The sequence below is a fragment of the Mercenaria mercenaria genome, chromosome 5 (genome assembly GCF_021730395.1).
Source record: "Mercenaria mercenaria strain notata chromosome 5, MADL_Memer_1, whole genome shotgun sequence".
NCBI classification, from domain to species: domain Eukaryota; kingdom Metazoa; phylum Mollusca; class Bivalvia; order Venerida; family Veneridae; genus Mercenaria; species Mercenaria mercenaria.
Genome location: NC_069365.1, coordinates 64,277,707 through 64,301,151, shown reverse-complemented (window position 1 = coordinate 64,301,151; position 23,445 = coordinate 64,277,707). Strand labels below are relative to the sequence as shown.

At 35.6% G+C, this 23,445-nt stretch overlaps 1 protein-coding gene across 1 annotated transcript in view; it reads right to left on the bottom strand.

Annotated features, from left to right (window-relative positions):
* Window positions 1-22,568, bottom strand: part of LOC123557424 (uncharacterized) — a 32,034-nt gene extending 9,466 nt beyond the window's left edge. Inside the window, exons 1-6 of the mRNA XM_045348868.2 lie at window positions 22,397-22,568; window positions 20,092-20,260; window positions 16,779-16,912; window positions 16,264-16,375; window positions 11,715-11,837; window positions 6,712-6,795 (exon numbers count right to left, since the gene is read on the bottom strand). Of these exons, the coding sequence (XP_045204803.2) occupies window positions 6,712-6,795; window positions 11,715-11,837; window positions 16,264-16,375; window positions 16,779-16,912; window positions 20,092-20,260; window positions 22,397-22,424 (650 nt within the window). The 5' untranslated portion in view covers window positions 22,425-22,568. The remainder of the gene's footprint in view (window positions 1-6,711; window positions 6,796-11,714; window positions 11,838-16,263; window positions 16,376-16,778; window positions 16,913-20,091; window positions 20,261-22,396) is intronic.
* Between the last annotated feature and the right edge of the window lie 877 nt (window positions 22,569-23,445).

Sequence of the window (23,445 nt, the reverse complement as noted above, 5' to 3'; positions counted from 1 at the left end):
TAAATGTAACATGAATAAGATGTGTGAATAAAATGTTCTCGTTGCGTTTTTCCCTCCTCTGCTAATTTCAACTGTTAGTACTTTACTGTATAGGAGTTATTAGTGATGTAAACAAAACTTTTATAAAATGCATATTTGTGAAATATTGTTTGGTTATTTGAAGGACATAAAAAGAAATAACCTTTAGTAGAAACTGGATAAAACCGAGTGTTTATTACAAGCAGAAAATGAAGCGTTCATTGAGCTACACTGCACTACTTAAAGGCATACGTACAACTGATCAGTAAAATTACATATTATGTATTACAACGCTTGTTCATTAATGCGACATTTTGTTATTTACGTAAAAATGGATACATCACTTTATTACCGAATTGTTAAAAGTTGCTTTTTAATTAGATCTAATTAGGCTGAAAAAAGTCTTGAAGCAGTGAATCACACAGATTGGTATATTCTACCTTTCTGATATAAAATATATAATGCTTTTAGCCGTTTTCATTTTCCAATCAGTTGTGATATTGCCAGAAATGTTAACTAATATATAGATATCTATGCTTGTAAGTACCTGAAAAATGCCTACCTGAGGCAAGAGTTGTCAATTCTTTGCGCACACAGTTATAAGATAATCTCAATTATTACATACAGTTACACTGTGTATGTTATTGTGTGAAACTGCATTCACATTGATTAATTTCAACAGATTAAACCTGAAGATCTAGACAATATGAAATTATTGCATTCTTAATGCTCGTCTCAAATCCTTCATTGAAATGCTCACGCACCACCAATGAAACTATAAATTTTCAAGATTTTAAAGTACATTGCTTTCTGTACAGAGACAGTATATAATAATTCATAATATGCTATATCTATTTCATTTATCCAATCGTGAATGTTTATTTGCAACACGTGACCATTCAATATATTACCGTATTGGACGCACGTGCGTACAAAAAAAACCCCTGTATTTATATATATCAACATTCTCATGTTAAACATATGATAAAGCCCTAAACGTGTGAAAATGTTCCGAATGTAAATCGGGTGAAGTAGGCGCTCTATGTACAGAAAAATAAGAAAAAGCTAGTAGATCAGGCACGTAGAGCCATGTTTTCAGTTATCCAGAAAAGCCGCAAACTCAGCTTGCCTATTTCAATTCAGTTACATTTGTTTAATACTATTGTCGTTCCAATACTATTATACGGTAGTGAGGTTTGGGGTACGGAGCGGATAAGTATAATAGAGCAATTTCAACTTCGGTTTTGTAAATTGATTCTAAATTTGAAATCTACGACTCCTAACTGTATGATTTATGGAGAGCTGGGTTTACAGCCTTTAGCATTACAAGTTAAGGCTCGTGTATTATGTTATTGGTGTAAAGTAATTAATTCAGATAGTGACAAGATTTGTAAATTGTTGTACGATACAAGTTTCTATTTGCATATGAATGGTACACACACTTCTTCTTGGATTTCTTTCGTAAAAGATACACTTGATGAACTTGGAATGTCTGAATATTTTCATGCTATGTACATAGATATTAATTGTTTTAAAACAACACTGTGAAAAGTAGGTTAAAAGATCAGTTTTTGCAAAATTGGCATGATAGTGTTGTCACTTTACCAAAATGTTTAGTCTATCGTACTTATAAAAAAGAATTTGGTTTTGAGGAGTATCTTGATATATTACCTTCTAATTTAAGTAAGTATTTGTGTAAATTTAGAACTATGAACCATTTGTTGCCAATAGAAAAAGGTAGGCACTTGCATATAGAGCGCAGTCAACGAGTCTGTCACCTCTGTCCGAAGCAGGCACTACAGTAGGTGATAAATTTCATTATCTTTTGGAATCCAGTAACTTCGATTCTATTAGAAAGAAGTTTCTTCCCAATAATTTTACTACTCGTCCTAATATTCATCAACTTGATAACCTCATGAATAGTAAAGATAAGGGTTTACTTGTTAAATTAGCACTGTTTTGTAAAATTTTAATGTCAAACTTTAAATAGCTCATTCTCCAGATTCAGTATTGTATTTGAGTAACTACTTTACTTGAAACAAATACAGATGGTATTAACATGCTTCAGTTTTGGTATAAGGTATAAGTTGTATGTTACGATAATGTAGAAATTAATTATAACATATCATGGCTTATTTTTTCGATCTCTGGTGTAACATGTAAATGTTTTGGACCCCCCATTATTGATGTTTACATGCAATATAAGGGAGAACATTAAGCATTCAGGTCAATTAATAGGCAATATTTGGGGGAATATACTCTGTCATTATTTCTGCATCAGCAGTTTTTGAGTTGTCTCCCTTACATCTTTGGTTATTTTAGTGTGGTTGGTCCAATTCATTTTTTCTTAGTCAGACATTGTACCGCATCTTGTACAATATTTTTGCACAATATTTTGTACAATATTGATTTGTGACTGTTTTATTATTTCACTTTGTTTTATCCACATGCATATTATATGCCATGGATTTAAATAAATCTGAAATCTGAATCTGAGTTTTAATCAGAAAAGGTAGAAATACATTATTCAATGAATCATTTTTAATTTTAACTAAAATAAAATAGATATAGAATAAAAAGGTTGTTTAACATTGTACTGTACAATACGAGATATATTTGGACTCGTACCCAGCTGAGAAAACCATATTGGACTCGCCTATCGGCTCGTCCAATATGGTTTTCTCAGCTGGGTGCTCATCCAAATATATCTCCGTATTGTACAGAACAATGTTAAATAACCTATTAATATCATCATTATAATTAATATGAACGTAGCGAGCTGATGAATGTGTATCAAAGACTTACACACAAAGTCACTGAGAGACTTAAAAATATATATATAATTAATGAATAGTGTATCAAAAGTGATATGTTTGACAACAAACTAAATATAAAACAATTTGGGAAAAAAATTAAGTAATTTAATTTAGCACTTATATCGTGATACACGGTTTGCAATGAATTTGTTGCAATGTACTCAGTCAATAATGATGAAAATATTCTCTCTATTGACTGTTGGTCCTGAAATACAATTTTATTTTAAAAAGATAGTCATTGGGGCCCAGTAAACACCTGACGTCGTACCGACGTTGGTTAGACGTTGGATTTTGGTCGCGACGTCGGGGACTTGGATCCAACGTTTAACCAACGTCATATCCACGACGTCTAATAGACGTCAGACTTAGACGTCTAGAAGACGTTGGAATTAGGTTGGATAGAAAGTCTGATAAATGTTTTTAGTTATAAAAATCACTTATTAATGGCATGTTCTAATCTCTGGCCTGGCCTGGCCCGGCCTGGCCTGGCCTGGCCTGGCCCGATGAGCCCAATTTCCGACTGAGCCGGGCCAGGCCAGGCCAGGCCAGGCCATAGATTTCAATTTCATGAAAGTGATTTCTATAGCATCTTTAAAATCTGACTTTTGGAATAAGTTTGGATATTTCAGACATTATATAAATACATTTTGAACTCCCACTCTGTAAAATTATACACCTGGGAATAAGCCTGTAGCTAACATAACTATGATGTCTAATTTAAAGGTGATGCCTGATTAATTGTTATGACTATTATCAGGGGATCTCCACCTCAATTGACCCTTGACTGGTGGTTTGGTTTTCCCCAAATTGAATAACCTAACTAATTTTATTATTTTGTCTATTGAGGATTATTTAGTATTGTCCGAAATTATTGAACTAGCACTCAAGAATATATTTTGTATGCTTCGGTAAAAAAAAATTGTGCCCAAACATAAATAAAAATATAAATATTGAAAACCAAATAAAATATAAACATTTCTTTACTGCCAGGTCGTACATGCAGATAAAGTTGTGCTGACAAAACGTTCAGCTACCAATCTCGGGACTGTAAGTTCGAAACACCTGTTTGACCATTTTCATTATCATTTTTTTTTTAAATTTCCTCTGTAAACTTAGAATGCAGGAAAATTATCACTTATCGTGATTTATTGTTCATTTATTGAAAGAAATACGCAAGTATTTGACATTCTTCTACATACAAGTTATTACCATAAAATGTTGTAAGAATAAAACCAGTATCAATAAAATGACATTATATTGATTTAATGAAAACAATCTGAATTGAAATCGAACCCACGGTAACATGTGTGAAAGTCGGAGAACTTATCACTACGCCACTGTGCCACTGGTAAACTTCGCATGTTATTTTGGTCAATTTAGATATTTTCAGGTTACAAATATGATATAAAATAAAGAGTGGCACCTGTCAATATTAAACGGACAACAACTTTCAATTTCTAAAATAATGCTACCTCCGTTCTAGAACCTGGGATAGTATGGTGCGGGGAAGCGATATATAAATTTTGTAGTTTAGGTTATACACATACTGAATATTTTTGTAAGATTGTTTTTATATTGATCTAAGTATGTGGAAAAAAAAGCATACAAAGTCTTGTGAAACAGGCTCAAGAGCATCTTTTAGCATGAAATATATCACTTAGAAATAACATAAACACAATGCACCATTATTTTTTTGTGCAAGAAAAATATCAATAATCTAAAATGCCAACACCCTGACAATGAGTTAGAGGTCCCACAATTAATGAATATTATTTTCATTACTCTTCCATAAATTGAACATCAGCTTACTAGACCAAACACATTAAAAGTTCAACTGAACAGTTAAAAGGTCAGCTAAGGATAGTAGGGACACAACCTGTAATTACAATTCCCAAAGTGATGTGTTCTCAGTGCATGTAAATATTCAGTTATATTGCAGCAGGTAAACTTATCAATGAAATTAGCCATTAGTTTTAAACCAAGTGTTAAAGTTGACTTTAAATAATTTGATTACAGAAAAAATGGGTAGTTATCATTTAGTTACACCATTTTCTTCAGTGCAAATCTGTATTTCAAATAAGATGAATGACGGCTAATTAATGATTCTCCAGAGGACTGGTTGACATGCAGCAAGTAAACAATGCAGGTTAATACTGCCTGCTATTGTAATTGTATATTTAGATTTTATGCCATTCATTTCTCTATGTATAATAAAATCTGGCCTGGCCTGGCCTGGCCTGGCCCGGCCCAGTCGAAAATAGAGCTCATCGGGCCAGGCCAGGCCAGGCCAGGCCAGGCCAGAGATTAGAACATGCCCTTATTAATAATAGTTCATTCTCACAACAAACATTATATTAATTTAATTAATATAAATGTTACAATATCGCATGAGATTGTCTGCTTTCGGAGTCGGATTCTTTTCACGAACTTTAAACTGTTCAAGATAAATATGCATTCTATACACATGTATAAATTATTCTAAATTCACAAAGATCTTCTCTTCTACACATGCTGTCTACCAGTCACACATTCGCGAGATAAGCCTGCATCGGTTTACACAGTCTTCCTGTAATTTGATATTTATTGGGATAAGATAGAGCAAGTTTACAAATACTTTACACAAAGAGAAGGTCCGCAACGTGAGTGACAGATTTTTAAAAATTATACTTTTTTTGAAAGTTATACTGTTTCTTATTCCGTATTTTTTTTTAAAAAAAATGACTTATTTTTGTTTGTTACTTTAAAAAGCAATTGCATTTAATTACATTTTACGAAGTTATAGAATATTTTATTCATAGAATTTAAAATATTACATATTTGTTTGGCATGTAATAATTATGTTCTTAGTAATAGCACTAATATATTTGTATATGTTAAATAATGAAACTGTCAAATTTTATACATTTCAGGTGGAAATGTTGGCGGAGTTGAAGAATCATACAAAAATGACGAAACTTGAAAGTTTCAATAATATTTACTGCATTACTTTTTGGACGTACTGTAGTAGACTTACGTCGCCATAATATGAAATAAAGATGATAAAATACATGTGTTGATTACTTGTTTGATTGCAAATTATGTTGAAAATTTGGTCAGATTTTGGTTGAAAAGCGGTTAGATTTAGGTTGGAAAAAGGTCGGATTGCGACGTCTAGCCAACGTCAGGATCCGACGTCTAAACGGTTTGCAAATCCAACCAAAATCCAACGTTAACCCGACGTCGGGGTCCGACGTCTATACGACGTCTAACCGACGTCAAATGCCTACTGGGGGATGTCGGCGATTTTCTTTTCCATTTTGAGGCACATATGGGTCGGTTTTACGACACTGATAATTTTGAAACACTGCGTTTGGATACATCATAACTTGAAACAAAACGTTATTCTTTAAATATTTGTAATTTTAGCCTCGTTCTCAGAAATATAGTAATAATGAAACAGCCTTAATGATAACTCCTTGGTTTACACCTGTTAATATAACATAATACAGGCTGTTTGTGAAAGTTCCAAGTACGAATTTAGGAACACACTGTAAGTCATTTTGATGACACATATTTCCTAATATTATCTGCATATGATGTGAAAAACTTTCATTTGTTTGTGGTGTCTCAGTTATTCAAACTGAAAATCTAATCATAATAGGTTTTAGCCACGTATGATATCAGTAAAATGCTAAATCCTTGACAATTATATGAATAAAGTGTAACCTTAAAATAAGAGTTATTTAGAGCTATGTAAATGTTGCACACTACAAATTATATAAAAGTAACAAAAACGCACTGAAAATAAAACAATAATTACTAGTGTACAACTTAATACGGAATTTCCAAGTGCATACGTTAATGAATTCATTCTTTTATTAATAGGAAAACTACGTACTGACATTCCTCCTTTGATTGCTGCTTTGGATTGGGATGGAAAGCCTTTCGAATCTCTTTGCATTTGTCTGTCTTAGATTTACCACTAAACGAATGTAATAGAAAATGATATAAAACCAACTAAACACAAGCTTACTACTTACTGGGTAAGGGCAGCAACAGGGAAGGTTTCCTTGTTTAATATAAAAGTAATTAATTGATACATTTAAACCTTTAACTGCGGTCACGGCTTTAGTCTTCCATTCATATTCATACTGACTGTTGGAGTATTCACAGCTCTGGACTTCTCTTCTTATTCATACTGACTGTAGGTGTGTTCACGGTTCTAATCATCACAGACAAACTGATACTGACTGTAGGTGTGTTCACGGTTCTAATCATCACACACAAACTGATACTGACTGTGAGAGTGTTCACGGCTCTAATAATTACATACATACGGATACTGACTGTGAGAGGCTTCACGGCTCTAATAATTACATACATACGGATACTGACTGTGAGAGTGTTCACGGTTCTAATTATCACAGACAAACTGATACTGACTGTAGGTGTGTTCACGGTTCTAATCATCACACACAAACTGATACTGACTGTGAGAGCGTTCACGGCTCTAATAATTACATACATACGGATACTGACTGTGAGTGTGTTCACGGCTCTAATCACCACACACATACGGATACTGACTGAGAGTGTTCACGGCTCTAATCATCACACATATACATAAGGATACTGAATGTGGGAGCGTTCACCGTTCTAACCATCACATACATATGGATACTGATTGTGACCGCGTTCACGGCTCTAATCATCACATACATACGGACACTGACTGTGTGAGTGTTCACGGCTCTAATCATCACATACATACTGATACTGATTGTGAGAATGTTCACGGCTCTAATCATGACTGTGAGAGCGTTCACGGCTCTAATCATCATATACATACGTATACTGACTGTGAGAGTGTTCTCGGCTCTAATCATCACATACATACGGATACTGACTGTGTGAGTGTTCACGGCTCTAATCATCATATACATACGGATACTGACTGTGAGAATGTTCACGGCTCTAATCATCACATACATACGGATACTGACTGTGAGAGTGTTCATGGCTCTAATCATCACACACATACGGATACTGACTATGACCATGTTCACGGCTCTAATCATCACATACATACTGATACTGATTGTGAGAATGTTCACGGCTCTAATCATCACATACATACTGATAGTGATTGTGAGAATGTTCACGGCTCTAATCATCACATACATACTGATACTGATTGTGAGAATGTTCACGGCTCTAATCATCACATACATACGGATACTGATTGTGAGAGCGTTCACGGCTCTAATCATCACATACATACGGATACTGACTATGACCATGTTCACGGCTCTAATCACCACATACATACGGATACTGATTGTGGGAGCGTTCACGGCTCTAATCATCACATACATACGGATACTGATTGTGAGAATGTTCACGGCTCTAATCATCACATACATACGGATACTGATTGTGAGAATGTTCACGGCTCTAACCATCACATACATACGGATACTAATTGTGAGAATGTTCACGGCTCTAATCATCACATACATACGGATACTGATTGTGAGAATGTTCACGGCTCTAACCATCACATACATACGGATACTGATTGTGAGAGTGTTCTCGGCTCTAACCATCACATACATACGGATACTGACTGTGAGAGTGTTCACGGCTCTAATCATCACATACATACGGATACTGACTATGACCATGTTCACGGCTCTAATCATCACATACATACGGATACTGATTGTGAGAGCGTTCACGGCTCTAATCATCACATACATACGGATACTGACTATGACCATGTTCACGGCTCTAATCATCACATACATACGGATACTGATTGTGGGAGCGTTCACGGCTCTAATCATCACACACACACGAATACTGATTGTGAGAGTGTTCACGGCTCTAATAATTACATACATAAGGATACTGACTGTGAGAGTGTTCACGGCTCTAATCATTACATACATAAGGATACTGACTGTGAGAGTGTTTGCAGGTCTAATAATCACATACATACGGATACTGACTGTGGGAGCGTTCACTGTTTTGATCATCACACACAAACTGATACTGACTGTGAGAGTGTTCACAGCTCTCATTATCACATACATACAGATACTGAATGTGAGAGCGTTCACGGCTTTTATCATCACATACATACGGATACTGACTGTGAGAGTGTTCACGGCTCTAATCATCACACACATACGGATACTGACTGTAAGAGTGTTCACGGCTCTAATCATCACACACATAAGGATACTGATTGTGAGAGCGTTCACGGCTCTATTCATCACATACATACAGATACTGATTGTGACTGTGTTCAGGGTTCTAATCATCACATACAAACGAATACTGATTGTGAGAGCATTCACGGCTCTAATCATCACATACATACGGATACTGACTATGAGTGTGTTCACGGCTCAAATAATCACACACATACGGATACAGATTGTGACAGTGTTCACAGCTCTAATCACACACATACGGATACTGACTGTGACAGTGTTCATAGCTCTAATCATTACACACATACGAATACTGACTGTGACAGTGCTCACGGCTCTAATTATCAGACACATACGGAAACTGACTGTGAGTGTGTTTACGGCTCTAGTCATCACTCACAAACTGTGAGAGTGTGTGTAGCTGTAGTCCTTCAACATAACTAATTATACAGATTGTGAGAGTGTTCAAGACTTAGGTCAATACATACATATTATAATATTCATACCGAATTTGAGGGTGTCCACGGCTCTAGCTGCCACACACACAAACTATGGTAATGTTTACGGCTGTAGATGCTAAAAAGATATACTGAGTGTAAGAGTGTTCACAGTTCTAGTTGACACACAGATGCTCGTGCTGACTTTGTGTTTATTGCTATAGTTATCTCATAAATACACATACTGCCGGTGTCCATGGCTCTATCCGGCTCAAGCATACTAATACTAATACTCACTGTTAGGATGTTCATGGCTCTAGTCATCTGATAATACTATAACTGAGTGTGAGAGTGTTCACGGCTTTTTTCGTTTCACACATTCTCATGCTGATTGTTCACGGTTCTGAGTCACACACATACACATACTGATTGTGAGAGTTTTCAAGGCTTTATTATTCATGCTCCTAGTCGTAACGGACATACTGACGGTGAGTGTTCACGGCTCAGGTAGTTACATTCTCATACTAAGTTTTCACAACTGCTTGTCACACACATACTTACACTGACTATGAAAGTGTTTACAACTTGGTGGCCTGTACATCCTCATACTGAATATGAAAGTGCTTACAACTTATTGGCCTGTACATCCTCATACTGACTATGAAAGTGCTTACAACTTGGTGGCCTGTACATCCTCATACTGACTGTGAGAGTGTTTATTGCTTCAGTCTCCTCATACATATTCATACTGACTCGGAGGGTGTCAACAGCTCTAGTCGACATATAATTTTACTGACTGTGAGAGTGTTCACAGCTCTATAGTCTCACACACATTCATACTTAGTATGAGTGTGTTCTCGGCTCTTGTCGTTTCATAATATTCATACTGACTTCCAGAGTGTTTAAGTCTCTGGTCGTTTGAACATACCCATAAATGAAAAGGAGTGGCTCTAGTCGTCACATTCATACTCATACTGAAATGTGAGAGTTTTCATAACTCTAGTCTACATAACTCTAGTCGTCACTCACATACCCATACTGACTATAAGAGTGTTCTGAGAGTTTCACGGCTCTAATCGTTACCTACTGACTGTAAGTGTTCATAGCACTAACTGTCACGTACATACTTAAACTGACTAGTGAGAGTTTCATGTCTGTAGTCTACACGGCTCTAGTCGTCACACGCATACTCTTACTGATTGACGGAGTGTTCATGGCTCTGCTTTCTACACATATCTATGCTGATTGTGAGAGTTTTCATTGCTTTAGATATCACGTACGTACTTATACTGACTATGAGACTGTTTGCGGCTCTTGTCGCCTATTCATACTATACTGACAGTAAAACTGTTAACAGCACTCATATTGTAAACATACTAATACAAAGTGTTCACGGCTGTGCTCATACAGATGTGACAGTTTTCAAGGCTTTGGTCGTCTAATACATACTGATACTGACTGTGACAGTATTACGACTCTTCTCTTCATACACACACTCATACTAACTGTGAATATTTGTGCCTCTAGAAATCACATACATACTCAAGGTGAGTATTCACAGCTCTAGAAGTTTGAAAAAACTTATACTGAGTGTTCACGATTCTTGCTGATTTCAAGTGTGAAATCTGCTCTTCTTGTCCCACATATACTGACTTAGAGAGGGTTCACGGCTAATAGTTGCCACATAATTATTCAAACCGATAGTGACACTTTTTACAGCTTAAGTTGTAACCTACATACTAGTTCTGACTGTGACAGTGTTCACGGTTGTAAGATACATAATCATACTGACTTCATGACATTCCACGGTTCTGGTCCGCATACATACATAATGTTGAGTGTGAAAATTTTCATCCTTCTCTTGTCTTACTTATACTGACTGACAGTGCTCATGGCTGTAATTGTCATATACATACTCATTCTGATTTTGAGCGTCCACATTATGTACTCATTCGGACTGTTGGAGCCCATGGCTAAATCAGTTCACTTACATAAGTATTCGTCTTTGACAATAAACATACTTATGATGGTGACATACAGTATTCTTTGAAGTGAAACTACATATTAACGATGTTTATATATAATCATCATTACAGTCAACAGAAACTTTAGACTTTATTTACAAAAATCGTACTGTTGCGCAGAAAGCTAAACATCAAGTGATGTTATACAAAACTAATTGCAACTTCCTGCTTAATATATGATGTAATAATAGATCTATAAAATTTCAAACCATTTACACTTACTATTTTGAGCACCTCGTTGCCATAAAAGCCACCGAAAGTTTTGACCAGAAATATCGAACTGTCGGCGAACACGTGTTCTCATAAATCCTCCAATAGCATACGCTTAGAGTGTTTTCCGTTATTCTGAAAAATATGAGGCAGAATTTAAACAAGCAGGAAAACACTACATAAATATATACAAAAAACCGACGACCACAAGATCGAGCTTCTTGCAACCAACGACAGAGCTTAAGTTCTGTTAGGATATCTCCAGTGGGTTTTCTAGTGTGCTTTTGAGATCTCTTGTAATAATTGACTGGAATAAGTGTATCAATAAATGGCGAATTCGAAGGTTGCTAAACTAGTTTATGTAGGCATAGGAAAAAGAGATCAATATAATTGCACCTTTACTAATCCTACCAGGTGTTCTGTATAACAAAAAAGCTTCTATTGTGACATTTTGATACAAGCAAAACTGTATTATCTGCACTATAAAATACTTACTGGTATTTCATTTTTTTATCGGCTTGTTAAAAGTTAATTTTTACCATAAGTAAGTTGACAAAATCATAGGACCCAGTGTTTCAGGGGTAAATCAAACACATATTAATAAATCCTAAACAATTTTGTTGTGCAAAAATGTATGATATTGTGTTTTAAACCGTTTTCGTTTTCTACTCTATTGTGTAATTGCAAGGGAAGTAAACTAATAAATATCTCTGCTTTAAAGTACTAGCCCAAGGCAAGAGTTGACATTCTTTGCGTATCACAACTTTGAATTAAATATTAAAATTTCTGTTATTGATATTAGCAAAACTATCATACACTGCACATTTGTGAAATCATTTTTGTTAATTTCAAGGACTTGGAAATCAATTTCTAGACTTTATTTAATGTATTTCTATCAATGAAAATGTTAGGTTCTATCTCTAGTTTATGGTGATTGACTGGTACAATCTTTTACCACTTTTAGACAGACAAATTGATTCATTGGCACTTCAACAATCGCAATGCTTGTTTTAAATATTAGAAGCAAAATAATTCTGGCAATGTAAGAGTTTTTGAGCGAGCCCGAGCCGTGAATTTGTGTGTTGAAGTTTGGAGCTGATATTTGTCCAAACTAATGGCTGATTACTACTAAATCACAAGCAGTCTAAATATAAATAGTGCTATTTTTTCTTCCTCTCTGCGTGCCCTTTCTCAATAGCATCGTGTTTTTATTTACTCTATCGAGTTTCAGTATGTATGTGTAGCATTCTCTCGAAACCGGCATTTTGCTAAAAAATACTGGTGTAAGAATTTTATGTCTCGAAAAGAGACATTTAAAGAAGCGAAAAAGAGTAAATTCCGCGGGTTGTATTTAACGAACAGTAGTTTTCTTATATTAAATTTAACACCCCTTTTTTCTTTTTCTATAGTAGCGATATAGTTCTTTATGGGAAAATCTAATATTATAGAAAATGTCTAAAAACCGTTATAAAGTAAGTGGATTTTGTATGAAATAAAGAACATGTTGCCCGTTATTATATCTTCGATTGAATTTCTTCAATATGTCATTATCTGTTGACTGGATGATTTCACTATGAAGTGGATGGATACTTTAACAAAATTTAATGTAAATTGCCAAATAAAAATTATACGAGACTATCATAATCAAAAAGTAAAGTGGCTTGATATCAAATATTGACTTTCGAACAGTTAAAGCCAAAAGCTATTTGCTAATTGCTTATTGTGAAATGCAGAAAAAGTGCTAAGTAGTTGCTAGTGTTTATACAAATAAAAAGATGAATATGATTTTTCAAATGATTAAAAGTTACATTCAAAAGAGATACAGATCAGCAGCTCATAAAGTAAAATAATCTGACGATTAGCATTTATCATTTTGTCAGTTAGCATTTAGCATTATGTATGTGGCATTTAGCATTAAGTAATTTGCATTTAGCATTAAATATTTGGCCTTCAGCATTCTGCAATAAGAAAGGCGCATCGGCCTTTAATTTTTATGCAAATACGGATTATGTCTCAGCAGTGTGCAACATTACAACATGTCACAGTGGTATGTTGCCATACTATTACGCCAGAGGGCGCGTATGTATTCGATTAGGAAGTTTCCATATGACTACCGAATCATAATACGAAACATCCGAATATGACTGTATGTCCAGTAATCAACGTAACAAAATGGAGTATTGATATAGGGTAATACTCATTTTCCCGACAGGAACCTCAAGCCTTAAAGTTATTGCCCATGGTTGGAAACATTTCAGTTTATACATTGCAGCCGTATGGTGACTCACTTTCATAAAATCATGTTGGAAAAGCGGCATAAAGCATCAAACTTGATTTAAATGTTAAAGGGTTTTATCTGAAAATGAAACGAAGTGGCTGTAATATCCAAATGTAGGTTATGTCTGACTTGTAGTCAAGCCGAATATCTAAAAAACAGAACACACAAACACACAAATGCAGTAAATTTACATAGAATAATGTAATACGCAGTCTAACCTGTCTTAAGCAGCCAGCCAGGGGAAGTAGACAATTTGGCCGCTTAAGCCAGGTGACCGCTGATCGGAGGTGCAGCCAGTATATGTATTTTTCAGACTTCTGATCAGTGTTCAATCATGACTTTAGACTTAAGGCCCATTTCTTTTTCGTTTTTCTATTATTATTTTACCAAGATACATTGACGTACATTCGCCTTCACAATACGAATGGTCTTCTTAGCAATCTTTTTTTACAACAAAAATTGTTACAGACAATTTTCGAACTTCAAAAAAAGTTTATTTACGATTTTTACCATTTTGGTTAGGGAAGCTACTCTCCGCGTTGACTGTCTACACTAAAATCTAAGATTGCCGTTACGTTCCGTAAAAAATCGAGTGGTTTATATTTCTTTCAAACACAATAAATTTCGTATAAATTTTATAGTATTTTGATGAGGGAAATATAAAAAAAAAATCACAAATATTATGATATTTAACCGAGGTCAAACTGTGAACAACAAAATTGACACGAGGTGACACGCTAGCCAATTGCCGAGAATTACTGGCCATTTGATCGTAATTGGCAATTTCGGTGGCCGCTGACCGCGGATGGGAGGTGGCCGCTGAAAAAAGTGATGAAATAGAAGAAAATTCGCCGGGTGTCATAAAATGACCGCTGAACGGAGGTGACCGCTAAGCGGAGGTGACCGTTAGTACAGGTTAGACTGTATCCAAATGTCATCCACGGAACAAGGTTATGTCTGGCTTGTAGTCACGCCGAATATCAAAAAAAAAAAAAAAAAAAAAAAAAAAAAAAAAAAAACAACACACACACAAATGCAGTAAATTTACATAGAATAATGTTATACGGGTTGCTTTGTTTATTTCACTGACATATATTGTAAGTTACTGTGTTATCCTTATGACCACCAAAACTAAAGTGGCCGCCAAATTTTATATATGAAGTAATATATGCACTTTGCAAGTACAAAGAATCCATCTATTTTTTTGGCAATAACATTAATTCTTTGTTACTTCCCATACAGAATTATGCTGTTCATAATTGGTGGTTTTCTGTTTTAATCTTATCGCAAAGTGGTCGCTAGTTCTCCTTGCTCTTGTTTGATATTCCAAATATTCAAATATAGCAAACTGAATATATTTCCTTGGTTTTGAAACAGGTTGCCAATCCCGCATTGGTACCGTCACGTATATATCAAACACGTCATCCTCAGCATAATACTAAAGAAATGCCTGCAGTAATATTTGTTAATTTCCGATGATGGCTGTCACGAGCAATACGTGTGATTAGTAGTAGTAACATACATACATACATACATAATTACATACACTACGATATGCAAGAGGCGGAGCTAGATCACTGTTATTACACTTAATTGTTAGTGTTTCCAACAGTAACTGTTACTGCTATAACTGCCAGTAATATTTTCAACAGTAACGATACTTCTGTTACTTTTCCATATCTAACTTTACGCTCATAGTGCATGCACGCCGTAACGTAAACGGAATATCGTTAACAAAAAATTCGGAAGAATTTTGCATCTGATGGACAATACAAGTCATGCATAAAATAAGTGTTTCAAATCTTGTCACAAGTAAGAACTGATGCGAGTTGAACATTGTGCATCATAGCGATTTTATAGATGACATCCTATATACGAACAACTGACACTGACGAATCACAAGAGAATGCCAAATTGAATGTGCGATTCATACAATCGTAAGAACACGTCCATTCTATAGAACACAAGATGGTACACTTTGCGGACAACAAACAAAACTGCGCTTGGAAATAAAAGTTAGGACAGTTTTTATTGTTGGGTCAATTAATGATTAGAGCGAAAATAGCTACAGTAACCCTATTACCCTATGAATAAAATCAGCACGTGATTCTTCTAATGTAAACAATCCTAAATCGTGGACACAAACTCTACATGTTAGACTGCAAGAAAATACTAGATGTCTTAATTACATTGCGATATGATTCTTATCATAGAATATTCGCTTCAAATGCGTTAAATAGACTATTTGACAAATTACATGTACATATATATTTCTTTTTTTACCTGCAGGTCGTTGATTCGTTTAAAGTGTTGTTGTTGAGTAGATGGTTTTCAAAGTTCGTGTTACAATGCCTTGGGATGTCTGGTTTTGTACATTGAACAATTCCAGATGCATCTGAAAGAATAACCGAATACCTTATTTTTAGAAGCATGATGTTTTTAGTTAAATTTTCCAAAAAGATCACCTATCATCCAAATGGAGAACTTTGCATTTCTTGTAGTGTCATATAACTTTTCATACAAAATGTAACAAAATTGTCTGCTGTGCTGGTCTGATAGTCCAAGCAAACTCTCGTCAATAGTGACTGTCTCACTGTATACCTCAAACAAACACATCGCAAGTCATTAAAATATGAAGTATTGTACTCAACAACTTACAGTTTTCATTTTGGTCTTTGGGCTCAAATACTTTAGATCGTTTATGTGACAGGAGTTCAGCTTGCATAAATATGTGACATATCAAAAGTCTATACTAGTGTTTATTCTTTTTGTTTTAAGTAATTCTGTGTTTACCTTACCTGGCTGTTTACGACACAGATGACTCATACTTTGTTTGAAAATTTTGTTGCTAAACACATGCTTCATATATTGTCCATCATACTGACCGTCCTGTAGTTTAGATTCTATACAAAGTCCGAGCTTCATATGTAACCTACATACATGAAACAATTCCAAAATTTACCAAACAGTAAAATTTCAATACAGCATCATACAGGCTTATCTTGTATTAATTCAAATATTTGTAAACGTTGCTACTGAAACGAAAGACAATGTAGTTATAGTTATAACAAAATTTAAAAAAAGTCAAAGAACTGAATGTTTCTGTTTTTCAAGCACGTGTGACTTTTGATTGTAATTACTCCAGGCTATAGTGGCCAATCAGCCATTTATTACATTTATCAGGTTCCGCTCCAATAGTCAGTTGAATCAATGCATCACTATCCGTTCATTGCTTTTTTCCCTGAGATTTGATTCTATTATTTTAGAGAGAGAGAGAGAGAGAGAGAGAAAGGTGGGGGGGGGGGGGGGGGGGTATTTGTTAGCAGTTTTGTTTTGAACGTTAAGTTGGCTCTCGCGCGACTGTTTAATTAGCGGTCAATTATCTTGGAACACGCTGATAATCATATGCGTGTTCTATAAAATACCTGAAAATGCGGTTTTCTTTTTTTCATTTTTGACCAACGGAGTATAAATATTTACCATTGTGCTTATGAAAATTAAACTATCAAGAATAAAAATGATTTACTTGTTACGGACAAATACTTATACCCGAAGATATTACGACCCTGATGTGCAATATTAGTAAGGTTGGGCTATGAGTGTTTGAGTGTTTGGGGGAAAACTGCCATATTATAGATGCTGCACATAGTCATAAAGTTTTATTTCGGCAAAGCTATGGGTTAACGATGAAACGACTTCTGGTGTAAATATTGACCCCGTTGAAAATTGACCCCATTGATCAAAATTTAATGTTGAGATGTTGGCGGGGTCAATTCTCAACGTTGAAAAAGGACCTTTTGATCAAAATACAATGTTGAAATATTGGCGGGGGTCAATTCTCAACGTTGAAAAAGGACCTTTTGATCAAAATACAATGTTGAAATGTTGGCGGGGTCAATTCTCAACGTTGAAAAAGGACCTTTTGATCAAAATACAATGTTGAAATGTTGGCGGGGGTCAATTCTCAACGTTGAAAAAGGACCTTTTGATCAAAATTCAATGTTGAAATATTGACGGTGTCAATTCTCAACGTTGAAAAAGGATCCATGGGGTCTATTTTTAACGGGGTCAGTATTTAATGTTACAGGTCCGGCTCTTTACGAAACCGTCCATATTAAAAAAGTTTGTATCCTACTGTTATTGAAATGCAGCCCGGTCCTGTAAACAACTATGGCAGGGATAGATCCAAGATTTTGGCTCGGATGAAATTTGGTTCTTCTTGTGTGATTTTTTGATAGAATATCGCCACTGTGATATTATATACAAAGAATGATGACGTTCTGTTGTGCTATTAAATTAAGCCTTAATACGTTTTTGTGTATTTAAAGGTCTGCAGAAGCTAGGAGGCGTGAGAGGTGTCGCACATTTTATTAACCCTCATGAACAGACTCAATCAAACCGAGTCTGCTATATTTCTTCTTGGTTGCATTTTTTGCTTCCAAAGGATCTTTTTGCAGATTTTACTGAATAAAAACATCGCGAAAAGTAAATGTATTGTTTTCACAGGCAATGACCTTACAATTCCGGAACAATTTTTGTTTACCATTCTGTTGTTCTTTGAAACGGTCAACATGTTTTAAATATCCACAACCGGGGCTCATAAATCAACAACATTAACAAAAGCATGTATTCAAAAAGTTTAAAATTTCTTGTTATTAAAACATGACGTCAGGTATAGTTTTGCATTCCACGTGATATTACATTTCGAGGGTTCAACGCAATAAGGGCGTATCTACATAAAATAATTATATGTAGATACGCCCTTATTGCGTTGAACCCTCGATTTGCATTTCATCATCGTACCATCGATCATCGCGATTTCACCATCGTGCCAACGTGTTTTCACCATCGTACCATCGTTTCATTATCATGCCATCGCACCATCGCGTTTTCGCCATCGTACTATTCATGTTAATAAGAAGTTTAAAATCAGGAATGCTAGTCTCAACTCAATTTTTCATAACATTGATGCTGATATGGATGCATAAAATATGTATAATATTACTTTGTAATCATCAAAACATGTAAGTTTATATGTGAGCTATATTTAGCTGACAGACAGCTTAGAGTAGCCTTGTTATTAGATAGGCTCCTCCTACAAAACTTACTGCTAGTGTAGTAAAAGTTGGGGCTTTAACTTTTGACCTCTAAGTGTGGGCTAGATCTTGGAGCTAGGTGTCTGGGTTCTGCGCAAGACACATGGTCTCATCATGGTAAACTATTTCAAAATCCCTTCATGGATGACAAAGTTATGGACCGGACACGAAACAGACCCTGTTAACCTTTGACCTCTAAGTGTGGGTTGGATCTTGGCGCTAGGAATGTGGGTCTTGCGCATGACACGTTGCCTCATTATGGTGAACATTTATGCCAAGTTATTTTAAAATTCCTTCTTGGATGGTAGAGTTATGGACCGGACAAGAAGTGTGACTGACGGACGGAAGGGCGGAAGGAAGCAGCCTATTTCTATGTCCCCCTATTTTTCTTCGAAAAAGGCGGGGGTCAAAAACCGTTTTATTAGGGAAGCTTGTTTTAATATTCATTAAACAAGAAATAGAACGCTTTTCATCGAACCTCAATCTCGGATGAATGTGAATTTGTACAATATTCAAATTACATGAAATTCTTTCTCACTATATGATGTGGACGGATATCATCTGAACTCCTGTTCTTTTTTGTCATTCTACTTAAATATTTGTAGAAATGAAACGAACCCGAGTTTTGAGGGTGGCTAATTACATCTCCGTACATCGGAGTGTTATGTAATTTTATCAGCAATGCTAAGTAATAAGAGTAAAAATCCAGAACTTTTAAATTACAAATGATTACGCATACCTTTGAATAAAACAGTAGAGGGACAAGAGTAATCCAGGTCGGTTGTTCTATCCATGTGCCGGCCCGTGATGAAATAGTTCACGGAGGGGCACCTGGGGTCTTCCTCCATTATCAAAGCTGGTGAGTCGCCATATGACCTATACTTGTATCTGTGCGACGTTAAAAAACAACAAAAACAACATAAAATAAGAATAACGATAAAGGCGCAACACACATCGTCCCATCAAGGTGAGTAATGTCGTTGAAAGTATGCAATATGTATTAAAAACAACATACCTGCACAAAGAATGTATGTCCTTTATCTCCGTTTGGTCCTTACACTGGCAAAGAGGATCTAACTTTTGTCTAAGGACATCGTTAGAGCAGATTTTTGTTGAAAATATCCCAGGAAGGTCAAAATCTTTCAGGGTAAATGAATATGTAACTGCTATCATGGTTACGAAATCTGAAATATACGACAATAAATATGTGAAGCTGTCTTCACTCTGTAACTAGTTAATTATGTTATCTTTAGCATTGAATGTATGCATGTGCCGGTGATCAAACAATAATGTATTGCCTATAAGGTTCTAACATTCATACATGTATTAAACTAAGACTGTTTCACGCGGAAGCGATAAATTATCCAATGTGATAACGAGTACGTGTATTTGGACTATACGGTGCTTCTATAACACAAGGTATATATAACGTCCTCGCATAGCATTACTGTGCCTTCGGGTCGTGATCTCGTGCCATTACATGGTGTTCTCGCCATAATCCATCGTAATCTTCTTCTTACTACTCAACATACTGGGGAAACAACGGTGTTCCAAATATATCAACGTAGTTATAGGCCTAACAGAACACCATAGTTATTCTAAATAATCCAGATGTTCTCGTGGAAATAATAGGAATATTCATTACATTAAACTGTCTTCTCACAACACACTGAATAGTTAAGGGACATCTTTTGAATATTTCTGCTGCAGACATCGGCATATACTACAGTCAGACAGATAAACTATGGAAGTAGTCATCCCGTTTCTCTTGATGTCTGTTTAGCTTAGGCGAACCACTTCGTGGTCTATCCTAACACTATTGTCAAAATATAAATGATCACGTTATCACGTTCCGAGCAAGCCGGATATTTACACAATTAACAACATATGCACATTAGAAGATGACATGTTATTTGGGTTTGTTTACCTATGGCTGGTGAACAACTTTTTCCGGTTTCTAGTACAAAAATAAAGCTTTTGTTGGGTTTAGTGTCGCACCGACACAATTACAGGTCATATGGCAACTTTCCAGCTTTAATAGTGCATGAAGACCCCAGTTGCCCTTCCATGCAGTATTTCATCAAGTTCGGGCATCTTGGTACACCCACCGACCTTCCGTGTGCCAACCGGATGGCTTCCTCACATGAAGCATTCAACCCCATATCGATGAGCGGCAAGTAATTTAAAGTCAACGACCTTAATCATTCGACTACGGAGGCCCTAACATTTAATTAAGATCATTAATACCGGATACTGTTGCAATTGACTGTCTCTTCGTTTATAAAACAATCTACAGGCTCCTCGAAATATAGTGTAAAGTATTCCGATTTTAATTTGTTAATTGGTTTAAGTGGAGTACTGCCTTTGCCTTTTATTTGATGCTATAAAATATTCACTAGATCAACAACTGTTTGATGCACCAAATCCACAACATCGCTTGTCGCCAAGTTTGTCTTTATCTTGCGGCATCCCGATATAATGAACCATGTATAACATCGAAGGTAACATAATTAATCATAATAAAGAGAAACGAACGAAATCCTTGTTACGGAAAAGGTGTATCAAACACTATTTCGAAGTATTTTTGTGAAGCATATAATTATTGGAAATAGATAAGCTACATTGCATGTGAAAATTTACTGAAAAATGCATTTACTTTCCTCTTATATTAATTTGGTGTGCCTCCGTACTAAACTCCTTATAGTTAAAGTTTACATGTATTCAGCTAAACCATATTTAATTTCCCCAAGCGTATGTTTTGAGCTTCAACAGTGTACATTGTTTTGTACATATTTTGTATCATATCAAACGTGAACTTTATTGTGCAAACACTTCAGTTTGCAGGAACCTTACATTATCAGGAAAATTGCTTTCTTTGTATGCGCATTTCACAATAGCCTAAACAAATGAGACTTAGTTTAACGTCCATTTGGAATAAATTGTTTGTCTACTGCAATAGACTAAGGAAACTGAGGTGTACTTTAAAATATAAGGAACACCACCATTATGATTGTGAAAAATGCGTTATTCCTGATGTACCGTCCAGTTTCTGTCCAAAGTTTTAATCAGGCATTTGTACGAAATAAAATGACCTTTCATCACAAAATGATATTGACGTAAGTGGTGTGTCTGACCACAATCCGCAGTATTTCAAACGCTTCAACATGAAGATCGCAGATTTGAACCCTCCGCCCCACCCCCAGCCGTCCCACTGGATCACGACTCTGCTTTTCCCCTTTTTTAAAGTGATTATAAGGAACCGAAAGCTTTTCTAAAAGTCATGTTGAAATAGTATAAACAAAAGAATGAAATTTACTTACATACATTACAATTGATAATATTCACCATTGTTGTCCGTTTAAGTTATAAAAAACGAGAACACCGTTTTTAAATCCACATTTACAGGTAGACATTTATAAAGAAAATTAAAAATGATGTTTTTTCAAATATTTTAACAATCTCGCAGTGCACTATGACAAGTTTTACAATTGTATTGTAAACATTTCTGATTGGTTAAGAGGTTATTCGTAAAAGCTCTTTGTTACAGCACTTGACATTATTAAAATCATGAGGCTCTCAACAGGGAAACTGAAGTTGAAATAGTATTTAATTAATTCTATTTTATTTCTCTATGCTTCTCAAAGCAAATTTCCAGGTCTGACCTTGAAAACTCCCAATGCTTAAATTTCTCATAACGCTTTTGATGCGACAAGATTAAAGGGTACAGCAAATGTGTAACAAGATCCTTACTGCCTGATCAACCCAGATTGTCTCTGTATAGATGGAACCCCAAACAGAAACTACTTTAAGCTCATTTCAGTGTCCAAATTGTTAGTTTCCACATTACTGTGACATTTTGTTTTACTCTTATTTCAAATTTAGTGTGTGTGTGTTCGGGTTTAACGTCTTTCTCAACAATTTTTCAGTCATATGAACGACGGTGTCTACTTGTAGCAGTGAGCACAATGCCCAACTTTATAGTGCTGCCTCACTGGAATATCACGCCGTAGACACATGACAAGATACCCCACCCAGTCACATAATACTGACACAGGGCTGACCAGTCCTAGTACTATCCTCCTAATGCTGAGCGCCAAGCGAGGAAGCTACTAGTACCATTTTTACGTCTTTGGTATGACGCGGCCAGGGATCAAACCCACGACCTCCCGCACTCGAAGCGGACGCTCTACCACCATGCTACCGAGGCGGTGTATTTCAATTTTAAGTACATTTTGTACCAAAAGGGTACATCGCATTTTGTACCACAAAGGTACATCACATTCAAAAGAAAACCTTAGAAAATTTAAAAATATTTCATCTTAGTAGGCAATAGAACTAAAAAAACAACAAACTTCGAGTAGGCATAACC